This window comes from Molothrus ater, chromosome 2, assembly GCF_012460135.2.
Source record: "Molothrus ater isolate BHLD 08-10-18 breed brown headed cowbird chromosome 2, BPBGC_Mater_1.1, whole genome shotgun sequence".
NCBI classification, from domain to species: Eukaryota; Metazoa; Chordata; class Aves; order Passeriformes; family Icteridae; genus Molothrus; species Molothrus ater.
This window is the reverse complement of record NC_050479.2, coordinates 39,346,969-39,363,268: the sequence shown is the minus strand read 5'-3', so window position 1 is coordinate 39,363,268 and position 16,300 is coordinate 39,346,969. Positions and strand designations below refer to the sequence as shown.

The window sequence follows — 16,300 nt, the reverse complement described above, 5'->3', positions numbered from 1 at the left end:
ACACTTCCCTGTCCTGTGTAACCTTTTGGCCAGCGGAGGGAACAACCACCGTGCAGTCCCTGAGTGACTCAAACAGCACCATTGACTGGTCCCAAATCCACACTGCAATTGTTATTAGCATCGAGATGTTAAGTACCCTCCTCTTCAAGGATCTTTTTTCTTCATTTTTTTTTTCTTTCTCTTTTCTGTTTCTTTTTCACTTTTCACTCTTTGAACTGCACCATGCAGCAATAAACTGCTAAAACGTAGACTGCAGGTCTAGCAGTTAATCACTCATTTATTTTGATATACCAAGCAATGTAAAGGTCGATTTGTCTGTGGTGTAACTCTGTGGAAAAGGTACCTGCGATTAATTTCTTTTAAGAAAAGGAGCCCTTTTAACTTTACTTGGTTCAAAGAAATGAGATTTTTTTTGTTTGATTTTAGTTGCCTGTTTTGACAGATTTGGGTCATCACTGAGACCTCTCTAAATGGAAATGTAAAGATGGTGGTTTTCACTGGTTTGCCATCCACTGAAAGAAATAAATTATAGAATGAAAATACAGCATTAAAAATGGTCCAGATAAATCCTTAAATAAGTTAGATGGCAAGAACTTGTACACATCTCTGCAGTTTTCATTTGCAGGCTAAATAATAGGCAAAATGAAATGTGCAATTACAGAATGAAAGAAATTGGACAATGCCCAAAAGACTGAAAAAGAGGAAAGAGAGATACACGTGCCTAATTTTAGGATTTGTCGCTTTTCAACACAATGAGTGGAGCTGTAAAGGTTTAACATAAGAACAGTAATTAAACTTCTGTGCTTAAGTGACACTTGCACCAAGATAATTTTCAACAAATTGCACATCATCAGAAGTACTGCCACAGCATTTTCACATGTGGTACCTGCTGAAAGTGCCTCCTTCCTTTCAAATTAGTAGGAGTAGATGTTAACTGGATACTTGGACCATAAGTTTTGTGAGTTGAGGGGGTTATTTCCTTCCCAGACACTGTCCTTTTCATCAGCCCCAGCATGCATTATATAAAACACAAAAACTTTATTTTTGAGAAAGAGGGGAAACTGAGAAGAAATTCAGATTAAGGGACATTTCCATCCTGCAATCACTAACACTTCCTGCCATTTTAGCACCACACTCTCGATCTACTGAGACAATTCTCTACTTTTCCCACAGATGTGTTTCCAGAACTCTCTTTAGATAACTGCTGAGTGGTTCATTTGCACACCATCCTCCTGATGAAGCCATGTCACAGTTAAATGTAACTGCTCAAGGAGAGAGTTTCGTGGTCTTGTAATCAGGCCACTGCATTTAGATCTGTTGTCCTTAGCATCTCAATCTTCAGCAACCTCTAGAGGCCTGTGCTCTTGGCTCTCTGATAGCAGAGCTTAACCAGAGGGTGGCAAAGTTGTTTCTGAAATGATTATTTTAATAACAGTATTATTAAAAAAAACCCTCTTCCAATAAACTTTCTTGCCTCTTTTCTTTCCTTCTCTATGAATCCAAAGTAGATATTCATTGGTTCCTCATAACCTCAGAAATGTTTGCAAAGTTCAGAGCAGATGGAAGGAAAGTAATGAAGTAGGGATAAGGAGAGGAGAAGAAGAAAGGAAAGGAGGAGTGAGCTGCTGGGACAAGGTACAGGCAGAGCAGCAGGTGTGGAAGGAAGGAGACAAAAGACAGGGAAAGGGAATAGAGGGGAAATAACAAGTCTTTGATTCTATTCACCAAATTGGACACCTGCTAATGATTTAACTGCTTGCCTGAAGCTCAGGATGGAATTTCTGCAGGGTAAGTGTTGGGTTTTGGTTATTCTCTGTATCCAGTTAGTACACCATATTCCCATAGCAAATGCTTTCCATATTTACCCTCCAAAACCTCTCATACTGTTGTTGCCAATCTTTTGGAGAAAGGGTGTGTAAGCACCTTTTATTCCAATCGTTTTTGTTTTGTTTTGCTCAGAATCCATAGGCAGATATCAGTGCTTTTTAGTGAGTTAGTGAAAAAATAGGTTTCCTTAAAGTTTTGGAAAGTTCTTCATTCAATGTACATTTGATCTCTGACTTCACATCTGTCTGTAAGTATATTCCTCCAAAGTGGCACACACTTGTTCTTAAATATGTATTATTCATTTTACATATAATTAGAGAAATATATCTATGTGTATATATGTGTGTATATAAACAAACATTTTGTTGGCACTGGCACATATAACAGTGCATAAACCAGATTTCTGCAGGTTTCAGATTACCCTGTTTCATGAAACTTGGACATCAGAGTGAAAGCCTCCCAAACTTGCTGAGCTAATGAGGAAATAGCAAACTCCATCTGCAAAAGAGTCCAATGAAAAGACTTGCAGTGGGCACTGGGAACCAGGCATCCCATAGGAGTGTACAGGTCCTAAATCCTGGCATGTAGGTCCTGGCACCCTTCCTCCCTGGCACGCATCGTCTTTGGGGAATGACCAGCTGATCCCTGGGTTGCACTGGGTAAATTCCAAATCCCTTGTTTGCCTCTCGTGTTTAGGCAGCCTCCACAGCCACTGTCAAGCCTTGAGCAGCAGTTTCCTCTGTGCAAGGTGGTCTAAGTGATCCACTGGAGGGAGGATCTGACTGGGAGGCACAGGGAGCCCAGCAGAGCAGCCCAGTCGGTTCCTGGTGACCTTGAGCTTGCACATGCCTGCTAGCAGGACACAAACAGAAAGAGGAAACCTCAGTGTTTTCTATAAAGAGGTCTGAGCTGTGGTGAAAGTGATGAGTTTGTCTCCACCGTGCCTCCCCTGTGGATGAGAGCTGGTGGCTGCTCACTGATGAGCTCCTTTCTGTCAGTCCAAAGTCATCAGCCACCATCAGAGGCTGCCATGTGCAGAGGTGACACATTCTCCTCAGCATCAGCCCACTGGGTACTGCTGGACCTTCCAGGCCAAGCTGCCCCGGACACCTGCCAAGGAACTTTTGGCTTCTGAATCAGTATGAGTATCTGTGGGCCCTGCACCAGGGAAGCAAAGCAGAAGTTCCCTGGCCAAAAATGCACAAATTAGATTTTGCTCTGCATTTAATTGATGTTGAACTGTGGTGGTGTGAACTGTGGAATCTGGAGCTGAATGGATGGATGGGAGAGGAGCCTTTCAGGTTTGCCTGGGGTAACAATTTTAAGCAACTGATTTTTTCCCCCCCTTATTTTGCTGCCAATTTTGCGATTGTCATTTGTGTTGTGACTGTGTAACTGGCTGACTTGACTTGTGTCATGAAAATCTTTATGGCATTTAATGAAATAATCCTTTTATTTTCCATAAGAATCATCACACTTAGAACATTTTGAATCCTCTATTCTGATTTTGTACTGCTTGAATTTCATCAGGTTTCGGAAGGTCAAGAGATTTGTGTAATTGAAGCAATGAAAATGCAGAACAGTATGATTGCTGCTAAAACAGGCAAGGTAAGCCACCTTAGGTCACTTAAAACCATATGCAACTTGTCAACAGGGTAGAATTTTAAAAGGAAAAAAGGAGGATTCTGGTTGTTAAGGAATTAAGTCTGGTTGTTGTAAGTCTTTCAAAGTGAGGTGTCTTTAATTTTGTAACATTTGCATCTGCTGTGAATGCTGTTAAGTAGTTCCGAGCCTTAGATGGCACAGCAGGAAATAGTTTTACTGGCTCTGGAAATTCATATAGCTCTTTCTCCTAAATGATTTGTTTTCTGTGATGTTACAATGCCAAGTTGAATTGAAAGGTGTTGCAGACCATTTCTCCAGATTTCATCTTTCCAGAAAAAAAAGAGAGATCTCTTTGCCAGTTAATTATTTAATGGCAAATAATTTGTCATTTAAAAAACCCACCCAGAACAAGGCATAGAAAGTGCTTTTGCAGGCGGGAGAAAACAGCAATTTTATTTTATTATTGTGACTGTTAAGTATCAAGCCTACATCTTCCCATTTGTTAAGCTTTGCAAGGCTATGCATTAGCCTATCCTGCTCCTGAGGGTTCAGCACTGCAGCACTGGAGCTGGGACTTGTTGCAGTGTAGGACGTGCTAAAACCAGCACTCTGGGCAGGGAACTGGTTGTAACAAGAGCATGCCCTAAACCTGAGTTGGTCTGAGGACTGCCAGACCTTAAGTTGGGACTTCAGAGCATCCCTGTGCTAGATTATAATTCACAGCCTGAAACCATCACCAAGATGTGGGCCCCAGATCCATCCTTTCCAATGGGAGAGCACAGTGTGGCTCTGTGTCACATATTCTCCTCCATTGCTGATTTCCTAACCTGCCCAAGCCCATCTCTCCTGGGGTGAAGCCCCTCTGCTCTCTCTGAGGCACAAACCCCAGGGCAGGAGCCCTCAGCCCACACGGAGGCAGCAGGGAGCCTGACTGCAGGCAGGGATGGGGTTTGCCACTGGCAAGGTTTGCTGAGATCTCAGGATGGCTCTCAATGCCAAGGACTGTTTGTGTGTTTACAAGAAAGGCTTTTTTGGCACAGCTCTAAAATTGTCACCCAGGCTGGGTCCCAGACTTGCCTCTTCCAGTGCATCCAGTGCAAAATTGGGTCTCAAGAGAAAAAAATACTGAGGGAAGGAGTATGTTTCCGTTCCTTTTGCTCTAACATTGCCACTTTATTATTTTATTTCATGCATTAATTTCTACATAATTTATTTTCTTACTTGATTAATATTTCCAAGTATTTAGTTTTTCATCTGCTGTTATTAACCCCCTTACTGCTGCTCTTTGCATCCACTGATTTTAACTTGTAATTAAAATGCCATTCCCTCTCCCACCCACCCCATTTATTTTTCACTTTAACCTTCCCTTTTCCACCAAGGTGTTCTGCACTCCATGGGTCTGTTCCTTACCATCCTGCTTGTACTTCTCCTAATAATAAATATTTCCCACTCACTCAGTACAGATGCCACATAAAACCTGTTTGGTTTATTAATCCTCCAAGGTAGGATGTGAAAGGTGCTCAGGCCATTCAGGAGGCCTCCTGTGTGCCTTGCAATGTCCCCTTGGTGCGCCCATTTTAATAGCAAGTGCATTATTTGACCTTTAAAATGTTAAGAATTTGAATAAGCACAAAGGTTTTGGGCTGTGTAGAAATGAAGCTGCTAAACAGAATTCATCCTGTACTGCAGTGCAAAGTCATGGCTCTGAGTGCTAAAATAACTTGGCCTCTCCACAGGAATGGGATGTTTGGCACAGGCTGTTAGTCCATGTTTTGATGCTTTGAAACTGTGTTTTGAAACTCAGTTCATTTGTCTTCAGCTGGAAGACGTTCCCATTTTCATTCCTGACTTGAATTCCTTTTCTGTATCAAACCCCATCTTCCTGTTTGGAATTGTGAGAAAGGTGGCTTGCTTTTATCTACTTTGAGTTTACTCCAGCTGCAGGTGGCTTAAAAATGAGGGAAAGCTGGAGATGAGCTGGCGAGCCTCCTGTCTGCTCCAGGACAGCTGCGCCTGGGTCAGCACAGGGAGCCGGCCCCACTGCACGGCAGAAATTGCTGGGGAGTTCGAAACACTGGTTAGCTCTGATGTTTGCTGAACCTTGGCTTTGTAGAAAAGAAAAGCAAGGGGTAGAATGTTTTTCACACTGCTTTCATCTCCTAGAAGATTGAGGCTCAGCAATTGGGTACGCTGCCCAGCTACTGATTTAGAAATAAAGCCCTGGTTTGTACGTGTCACGCTGTCTTTGCCCGTGCTCAGCATCATTTCTGGAGTAGTGCTGTGAGTGTGCCTGTGCTACAGAGATCTGCTCACAGCTCTTGTGGCCTCAGACTGTCAAACATGGATGTGGGCAACAGTGTGTTCATCATAGCCTGGTACTTGGGCTATGCTGTGCATTTCCTTCAGGAGCCCAGGGTAGTGTTTGGGTGATTAAAATGAGCTATCTGCTGAACAAGGATTTGGGCATGTCAGTGTGAGCTCTGAATTAATACTGGAAACAAGCTCAGTACTTGAAACAAGCTTCAAATATTTTCTATTGCTTCATGTGCTGAAAGGGAATTCAAACGTTGCAGCCTTTTATAGAGGAAGTGAGGGACTAGTGTAAGATATTTGTGTTTTAAAATTCAGGAATATGCACGGCATATTCATCTACAGATATAGTTGCACTTATTTTGACAGTGATAGCCCTTTGCCAAGTTCAGTTATGTTAAAGGATCCCAATTCAGATTTGAATCATCTATCCCAACTCTCTGGAGATAGAGAGAAACCAAACCCACTTCACGGCTGCAGTTCCAAGATTCTGCTATATTTGAAAACTGTAATTAAAGAAATGGTGGATATTTCATTGCAACATCCCAACATGAGTATTGAAGAATCAGCCTGTCCTCTATTTAAAATAAATAAACAGCAATGCAACCAGGTGAAAAAAGGGGCATTTTCATTTTAAAAAGTGGCATCTCTAGCTGATGTTCAGGTCTTCAAGCACCTCTGTTGCAAGCAAACCTAATGGTAGGTGCCTGAATACCATGATGGGGGTTGGACACCATTTATCAAGCACTGGTCCTCAAAACTCAGCTGGGCTCTGAGCACTGGAGGTCGAGTGCTCAACACCTCGAGGCCCTGGCAGCACAGGTGGATCTGTGTCCCTGGGGTGTCCTCAGGCTGCACAGTGGCCACCACTCTGTGCATGCAGACAGAGTGCTCTGTGCAATACAAACCACATCAGCCAAGCCATTTATCTCACCAGGCTATTGAGGAAGGGTTTAAATTCTGCTGTTTCTGTACCCTAGGTAAAAGCTGTGCACTGCAAAGCTGGGGACACCGTGGGAGAAGAAGATCTGCTGGTGGAACTGGAATGAAAGGTTGCCTCCACACTGTTGAATTAACTAAGCCTTTATTATTTTTATCTGTAAAGTAACATTAAGACAATTCAACACAGAAAACAGACAGTACTATGCACAAGACTTTATACAGGCATATTTACTGTATCAGTGGTTAAGACAGCAAACACAGATGTTAAATCTTGGCAACAGATCCCAGATTTTTACTTCCAGAAATACTTGTACATAACCTTTGTAATGCTTTGATTTTTCAGGATCAAATAAAATCAATAAAATACCATTTCTGCTTTGAAACAGGAAAAGCCTCTTTTTTTAAAAAAAGAAAACACAACAAAAGCCAAAATCTGATTTGTCTTCTCCACAGCAATGTCTCTGGTTTGAGGCCCCAGCCAGGCTGTACAGAATGGCTGGCAAGAATGAAAAATTAACCACTGAGCAAACTGAGCAGTTCTCATTTACTCTGTATAAGGGTTGCACAAGTACCACCAATGGCTTAAATTCTGATCAGATTTATTTTGAATTGGGATATATATTTATTGAATTATTACTTATTAACTAACAATAAATTATTATATAATTACTTATATTTTAAATACTTCTATATTATTATATTTTTAATGCTTTGTATAGATTAGATTTAAATTACAGCTTAGAGGCTTTATTTTGCTAGTGCAGATATTTGTCATGTATTTTCATTTAAAGTTGTAAGGGAATTGTCTTCTTATCTTCAAACTCCATACTCAATTTCCCCACCCCTATCTTCTTGATACTGATTACTGGATGCCTTTACAGGAGCTGGCACTGTTCTCAGAGGTCTTTAGCTGTCCCAAGGTACTGCTAAGAGCACATGCTGTCCCTCAGACCAGGCCTCCTCCTGAATGCTTACAGGAAAGGGAGACAAAGGGACCTTGACCACTGCCCCAGAGTGGAGCAGGCCTGCTCTCATTTTCTTGCCCAGGATGTGCAGAGTCCTGCTACTTCCCAGAAAGAAACCCTTTGGCCAGAGGTGCCTTGGCCCTTTACTAGAAGGTGAAGGATGAAAACAGTTGGTGACAGGGCTGGTGACTCAACCAGGAAAGTTTGATTCTGCTTGGAACTTCTGACTGAAGAGGCATTCTTCCTGTTATTGAGACACTGCTAATTAACTACATCACATGGCTGAGGGGGAATATGTAGTCCAGGGATCTGCTTAGAGAATTAGTTTATAAAACTCATCAAGATGAGGAAGGAGAGTGTTTGGATAGTACCTGCCTTTCAGGAAAATTAATGCTTTTGCAGTTGGAGAAACTGAGGCAGGCACCCTGCAGATCTCCTTCCAAGTCTCCTTACTGCCATCTTACCCCTTTCCAAAGGAGCACAGTTCAGTCTCTGCAGGTTGCCCTAAACAGACAAGTACTGTAAAGAGACACAAGTATTCTACCAGCAAGTTACTTGTTTTGCTTATTGCAGCAACATGGAAGCTTTTCTAAATGAGACACAGCAGTGCCTACTACTGCTAAAGTTTAGGCTGATTCCCTACCCCGGATCTCCTCTGGCCATCACAGGGCTACTGGCAGTGAAGCAAAAGTACAATATTGTCCTCAATTGTATCCTTGCTGCATTTGATGGTACTTTGGCTCACTGCATGGCATACAATGCCTGCTCCCCTCCCTTTGGCAGCTTTACAATCTATCTGTACCAAACACTGCAGCTGAAGAAAAATATAAGGCACAGGAGTGTAACAACAGAAAGCCATGGTTTTTCCAGAATGTACAGAAACCAGCACAGTTGCTTGGGTCAGGGGACAACAGTCTTCTTTACATATATTTTTCCCAATTTAAATGTTGCAATAATCACAATACAGGTCCTTTGGATATTTTTATAATGCATATACAATTTCCCCCCCCCCCCCCCCTTAGGAAACTCAGTTTGCATATGGTTGGAAGTTCTGTATTAAAATGCTTGGCAAAAAGTCACCTTGACAGTAAGTGCTCACAGTGGCTCCAGTGTAGATTTGCTTTTTCTGGTCCCTAACAGCCCCCAAAACAGACACACACGCACACATACAGACACAGGCACACAGACACACACACCCCCAAATCCTACAGTCACGCAGTGAACAGAGGCAGAACCCAAAGTGCTTAGAATATAAAATTAAAAATAGTTTTAAACATAACTCTCTTCTATTCTCTCAATATTTCTTGACAGTGCCTTTTAAAACTAAACATGGTTTAAAAATACACCTTTCCAGTTCAGAAAAAAACCCATTGCAATGAATAATCTTTAAGAATAATCTTTACATTTTCTCCAGCAATTTCCTATTTGTCTAGAAGCACCAAGTTATCTGATCAGCTTTCCCTGTTTACATGCAGTAGCCCACTAAACCCATTACAAGTCAATATTCAATAGGAGTTGTGCTTTACTTTGCAGACATTTAAACCAGTTTCAAATTTTGTCAATTCAGGGAAAAAAAATTGAATCCATTCCTCTGCCTTTCACTGACCTCCATTATTATGCACCAAGGCAAAGGGGGAAGTTGAGGGAATAGTTAGACCCCAGACCTGATGTGCACATATTTTACACCTGGTGCAAACCCAGTTACCTGCAGCAGGCTGGGGGGGCCAGGACGACAGTGCCTGCCTGGGGAGGAGTCTGCAGCTCTGGGCCTACAGGACTTCAACACTAGCGCCAAGGCTCCTGGGTTGGGAAGGTTATGAGAGCTCCTGCATTTTAATAAAGGCATTACAGCTTTCCTGGAAAGGTTACCGAGCAACACCTGCTTAGCACTATGGCTGCGGCCAGGCCGCGGCACCTCCCGTCCCTATTCCCGGCTTTCCCGTAGGACGTAGGAGAGGCCGTGCTTCCCCGAGGAGTCGTAACTGTCATAGTAGGGGAGCCCGACCCACTCGGGAGGGAAGGTGGCCGTGCTGTACACGAAGCACTCCAGCACGCCGTCGGCCGCTGCCCGCGCCTCGCCCGCGCCGCCCTTCCCTTCCCACTCCACCACCTGGATCCTCATCAGCGTGCGCTGGTACATGTCTGGGCAGCCTTCGAACTCATCCAGGAACTGCAGCATCTGCTCATCCACAGAGTAAATCTCCCCAGCAATGTGGTGGCCTGTCCCCGGGATGTTCAGCATGTAAGGAATATTGTATTTCCCTGCAATCACCAGCGGGTACTTCTCCACCGTGTGGCCCCTTCCTTGGAATTTCGCCAGGCCTTTGGCCGTGTTGATCATGTGCTTGTAGTTGGGCTGGCCCTTCTTGAGCGTGCCGTAGACGAAGACACGGGCCATGGTACTTGCAAAAGCAGCTGGAAGACAAAGAGGTTCATTACCCACAGAGCCAGTGCCCTGGAGAGCCACAGCCCTGCCAAGGCACTGCCTGCACAAAAGGCTGTTCTGGCACGTGCGAAGTGGTCTCATAGTCCTGTACCACATTTAAGTATCATACTCAATTCAAATATCTTGAAACTTTTCAGACAACTGCATCAGTGAAAAACAGAGACGAGGAGAAAATCAGCCTTTTGCAGTTCTTTGCTGTAACCAAATGACATTCTCTAAGGAATCCCAAACATCAGCCAACACATCCCTGACCCCCAGGAACAGCTCTATATCTGTCTTGATTTTTCTCTCTCTCACCGTTATGGGAGCTGTGCTGCAGCAAGTGTGTGGTGTCATGGTCAGTGACTCCCCAAAAGCAAGTGTAACCTGGTGTGGAGTCATCTCATGGATGTGCTGGTGCATTTGCAATAATGTCAGCACCGAAGGTCCTGCTTGCTGAGTGACAGACAAATGCTGAACAGCAAGCTGTGGGGCCAAGGGAGAAACTGGAAGCCAGGGCTGCTGGCAGAGAAATCAGGTAAGGCTGTGTTCCTCCTCTCTTCCCCAGACAGACACTCCCAAGTGTTAAATCACCTCAAGTAACTGGTCTGCACATCTGTGAGCCCCCTCTTGAAAACAGACCATGAATGACCATTTGTTGTGTCTGTGAGCATGAAACACTCAAAATTGGTTTGAATGGGGTAAAAGACTGGCTTTACTGAAACACAACGGGAGGGAAAAGGTACCTTCATACTTCCTGCATTATTTTTTCACACTGTGCTGTGTTTGTCCTCCATCATTTCTGTAGGGTAGAGGCAGCTCTTGCACTGTGATGTTCTCCCACATTTTTCCTGTGGTCACTGACTGGGCAGAGCCTGCCTCATCCACAGTCAACTGGCTGGGCCAGACACCCAACATCAGAGGAGCCTGTGCAGCTCCTCTTGGAAAGAGTGTTATTAAATAATGTATTTCAAGTTTGAGAAATATTTAAAAGCAAACTGGAAGTAGAAATTTAAACTATTTTCTGCAATTTACTCTTATTTTAGTAAACTGTTAGGTTTGGTCAGTTATCCTAAAGGGTATGTTGCTGGCCAAGAACAGTGTCATTTAAAAATCCTCAGTAGCCAAGCAATTTCCCCTTTGGTGAAGCAAACAGCTTTTCTCTGTATCAAAATACAGCTTTCCAAGCAAAAACAGTGTGTGCCTTCATTTACTGGCAAACTGCTTTCACTTAGGGGAATAAGAATACACTGATTTTTTCCCTGTATTCTATCAGATATACTTCAGAGTAATTTATCCTTCATTACATAAATGAGCTTTTTTCTTGGATGCAGCTTGTTCCCTCACAATAAAAAGAGCATTAATATTCAGTCGGCCCGAGTCTCTTTTATAAGAAAAATCATTACCTTTCAGATTGTGTTTTGAATAACAAACACAGATCCTTCAGGAAGAAACTTGTCCCAGTGGGGATTGAGAAAGGATCAGAGTTAAGCATTGAAACATGCAATTAATTCCCATTAGGGGATTAGGGCACTCGTGTTCACTTTGAATCAGAAAAATGAATTGTGAATTAAATTGTTCACAACCAAGAGGTTACTTGTCAGAGTTAATAAGTTAAAAAATAAAAAGGGAAACCTAAAACGCACATAAAAAGCTCTATAGTGAGTGGTGCATCTGTAAGGAAAAGGTACGCTTCGTTTCCATCAAACAAAAGCCCTGTCCCTACTGTACAGCTGGAGATAAGCTTCCAAAAAGTTCACAGAGAAGAGTGTCACCATTTCCTGAAACTGGTGAAAACAACTTCCCTGTTTCTGATGGCACAGCAACTGGCTGTTGGGAAACATCACCCACTTAAAGAAAGGCACCCATCATCCCAGTGCAGAATTCAACAGCAACAAAGGAACTTGCTAACCCAGGTTTGGGCAAGTGTTTCTGATTTAGCCTTTGAGCAGATTGATTCAGCAGGCAGTACAAACAGAGATGGAGTGGGAAGCTGAAGTTTCAGCCACAGCTCCCTGTGGCACTTCTGTGCCCCACAGTGGCCTGTCACTCACACTGGATGGGCTGAGAAAATCACTTCTCCTTCTATTAAAAAAAACCAAGAACAAAGCAAACCCCAGCCCTCCAGCCAAGGAAGGATTGAAATAAACTTGGTAATAACATTTCTTGATCACTGCTCCATATAAATAAGACATACACAATTTGCTGCACAATAAATCTGGTCTCCAGTGTACCGTGTGTTGCACTGCAGAAAGGCTGTAGATGTATTAGCATCACTTAAAGCACTCGCAAATCCTGGGCTTTTAAAAGAGTTTTAGCCACCTTGTGGCAGGAGAGCACAGAGCAGAATTGTATTTGAGGGTCATTTCACACTGCTTCCACTAAGCAGCTGAAAAGAGTTACAGATGGCACCCCCTTGCTGAATCACCAACAAGAAGTTGCCTTTTCTCACTTAATCCAGTTTGACACTTCTTACCTTCACTAAACCACCTGAGAGGAAAAGAAAACCCACCAAAAACCAAACAAAACCTGCCCAGACTTATACTGAATATTAGCTGCCAGGACAAAACAAACCCATTCAGAAAGTACTTTCATGAAATATTCATACCGGAATCATGAAAATTTAATGGCATGGAGAAACACGAGTGAAATTTGTACTTCATCTTGGCAAACTATTTCTTTTAACTGTGAAAGATGACCTGCCAGATTGCTTGTGGGATCTGTAACTAGTTGCTTCATCAGGCAAGATGCAAAGATCAGAAAATACAGGAACTGTTTCAGCATCACACAGGTAGGTGGTGCTGGGTGAAATGTGGCTCGCAACTGGTGCTAGCCAGGAGCCTGGGTGCTGCTCACCATTAGTGCTGGTAGGGCAGCAAGCACTGTATCCACATCCACCCTCACCCACCAATGGAGCTCTGGGCCAGGGCTTTGGTTTTTCAAAGACACTGTATCCACATGATCCACATGATGACACTGTATCCACATGCACCCTCACCTCACAGCTCCAGCAGGGTGAGAGAAGGGTGGGTGGCCATGGGGCCAGGCACTGGCTCACTCACCCTGCACTCGCAGATGAAGCTGCAACCAGGCTCTTTGCTCCCAAGTTGTGCCCAAAACAAGACCTTGCTCCCCAAGTGGCAGCAGCAGCTTTGGCAAAAACCACCTTTTTTTTTTTTTTTTTTTTTTTTACCACAATTCAGACAATTAGAGGACCCTACCAGCTTCTTTTAAAAATGAAGCATGGCCTCAGAGCTGTGCATTACACTGGCTCCAGGGCTGTTTGCAATCATGCTCTCAGTGGGTTTGGGAGAAGAAATTTCAACAAAATAAAACCTAACTCAGAAAGTATCCATTTCTCTCACTCCATACAGTAACATTATTTTCCCTTGAGAAAAATTCTCTGCATTGGCTCTGTGACCAGATATAGTTACACATTAATTCTTCAGAAGTTTCTTAAAAACTGTAGGAAACAGGTGAAAAAACAAAATGCCTTGAACTTTAAACTTGAGCCCAGTCTGTTTGAATGAAGGGAGTTTTAAGGTCACTCTTCACTCAATGCTAACTTTCAAGAAGGACTAACATGCCAGAGAGGACTCCTGGGACTGCATCCTGTTGGTCCTTTGATGCTTTCATTTTGTTGCTTGCTATTTTCTTTATAGCACAGACAAGGGCTTCCTGCCTGGGCCGACCCCTTCCCAACCTTGCTGAATACCTCGGAAAAAGTTTATGGCAAGACACCTTTCTTACATTAACCACAGAGGCACCAGAGAAACGATGGCTCCTTTGAAATCAAGAGGTTATGGTCTCCTCGCAGCGGTCACCCGCTCCGAAACCGAGGCGCTGGTTTGTGAAAACAAACAAGAGTATTGGAGTAACCAGGGCCATGCTGGGGCTACTGGGCACTACCTGAAACTCCACTTAAACTTCTTTGCAGATTCTTTTCATTTCTTCCTTGGATAACTCACATCCCCAAAGCAACACTTCTGTGCTTAAACTGGAGTATCTTGTGCATCTCTGCCAGGAGGCAGATTGAGGATGCCCTTGGGACAGGCATCAATCGCAGCACTGCTCACGTGCTTTGTACCCCTCTGTCATCAAAAACATTTGCCTTTTGTCTGTTTGAAAAACATTCCAAATAACTTTCAACTGTACTGCATAGAGAAAATGCATTAGATTAGTTTTTATTGCTTACAGAGTTTAATTCCCAACGTGAGACCTTTTAGAAGGTCTCAAAGTGACAAACAGATAAAACCACCACATGCAAAAAGATGATGGGGATGGAATGCAGAACACATGCGGGACACAACATTAGACTGATTAACAGGCCAAATTTCTGGAGAGTGCAGAGACAGGAGGGGATTGCCAGCACATCAGGACAAGAAAAGGTGGATGACACAACCAGAAGTTCTGTGCATGTGGACAAACTGAGTTGAGTGGAAGGAGGGGAAAGCTGTCACCTCAAGATAAAATTATGTAAGTATTGAAGTATTGACTGTTTTGTCCTAATATTAAGTCACATTGTCCAAGTTTCACTGAAATCTTGGGACCTCAATCTTGGGACTACAAAACTATTTAGAAAGAGCTCAGGGCAGAGCACCGAGTCCAGAACTGTTTTACTTTGGCCAAGAATGAACCAGCAGAAGCTTAAATAGGAGCTGATGAGATGGGGCATAATCACCTACAAATATGGGCAAAGGTTTTAAGAAGAGAGAGTTGATTCTCTGCATACATGAACATGTAGCCAGCCAAAATTTTTTGTACAGAATCATTAACATGGATAGAAACAGCTTTCTAATTGTAAGAACAGAGAGGCATAAGAACAACCATAACAAATGACCCCAAAAAATCTTGAGGGCTAAGTGCCCTCTGTCTTAGGGTGGTCAACAACAAGATACCTCAGCATCACAGCACAAGAACAGGGCAAGACAACATTGATGCATTTCCAGAGTTGGGTCCAGACCCTCCCCAAGTCAAAGTGATGAGCACTGAGTGTTGTGCTGTGTAAAGGCCTTTTCTCCTGTGAGCTCTCACTGCCTGTTTTTGTGTCAGCAATGGCAGCAGCAGCACTGAAGGCAGCCCCAGGCAGTGACTCCACGTGTGTGCATGAGGCCAGATCACTGTGGGGTCTTTCCCTGATGCCTGCTTGCTTCATCTTGCTGACTCAGGGGGCTCTGTGCATCTCCTCAGTGCCACCAGACACTTTTCCAGTGTTTACCCTCTTGATGGCTGATGAGTCTACATATATTTAAGAAACTAAGCAGCACTCTTTACTGATTCTCCTATGGTTTTCTGACATAGGGAAACTATACCTGAAACACTTAAGAACAGACAAACCATGAATTTATACAGGGAGAAAAAACATGTCTCCTCCTTTGTTCACACTCCATTCCCCCATGCCTTTTTGAGTGATATTGAGCAACACACTGATGTTTCAGAAGAACATTGCAATACCTCTAGCATCTTAGTCGTGAGTGCCTACTGAGGTGTGTTTGCTGAAAATGAATTAACAGTGTGGAATCCTTGAAAACTGGAACTCTTGAAAACTTGTTCAAACTATCATGGATGCTACAGTTATTCTTGTCTTAGAGAAAGGCAAGAGACTAGATGGCTTCTCAAAATCCCACTCAAGCATGGAGGGTCCTTACAATGCAGTTTTGTGTACACTACAATTAATTTAAATTATATACACAAAAATGTCTCATCTTTGCACTTTTAGCATAGGTGTTTACACTGTTGTAGCTACACAAAAGTAAGGAAAAAAAACAACCCACAAGAATGGAGCATATGCTTTAAATGCCAGACTGCTGTTACAGGAGAAAAGTAGAAAAACAACTTTTGATAGGGCAGCCCTGTTTATGCCATGGTGAATTTGAAGTGGTTTCCATCATTGAGATGCAGAACAGAGCCCAGAGTTTCAAACCGCCGACATCCTGAAACTCGGGACAGAGCCTGCAGCTTGGATGGGTTCCCTGCGGGGTCAGCACATTAATTTACATGCCAATACCCGGAGCGGTCAGCTCGCTGTTTTGAGAAGATCATCCCGGCCTGTGGAACACGGCAAACACTTGGAGTACCTAAGCATGGGAATGTATTTTCCTACACTGAAAGGATGGCGAGAGAGAGAACGGGAAGCGAGAAAAGATGGGGTCTTGTGTGGGATCGTGAGGTGCCTTTCCACAAAGGAAATGAGGGAACAGCTGCACAATGATCCTCTGTGAGGAGG

At 43.3% G+C, this 16,300-nt stretch overlaps 2 protein-coding genes across 3 annotated transcripts in view; one reads left to right on the top strand and one right to left on the bottom strand.

Annotated features, from left to right (window-relative positions):
- PCCA (propionyl-CoA carboxylase subunit alpha) overlaps positions 1-7,067 on the top strand; it is a 273,726-nt gene extending 266,659 nt beyond the window's left edge. The window contains exons 23-24 of the mRNA XM_036392979.2: positions 3,358-3,435; positions 6,723-7,067. Of these exons, the coding sequence (XP_036248872.1) occupies positions 3,358-3,435; positions 6,723-6,791 (147 nt within the window). The 3' untranslated portion in view covers positions 6,792-7,067. The remainder of the gene's footprint in view (positions 1-3,357; positions 3,436-6,722) is intronic.
- Positions 6,810-16,300, bottom strand: part of GGACT (gamma-glutamylamine cyclotransferase) — a 28,566-nt gene continuing 19,075 nt past the window's right edge. For both annotated transcript variants that reach the window (XM_036393001.1, XM_036392992.2), the window contains one exon: positions 6,810-10,064. In XM_036393001.1, coding sequence (XP_036248894.1) covers positions 9,574-10,047 — 474 coding nt within the window. In that variant the 5' untranslated portion in view covers positions 10,048-10,064 and the 3' untranslated portion in view covers positions 6,810-9,573. The remainder of the gene's footprint in view (positions 10,065-16,300) is intronic.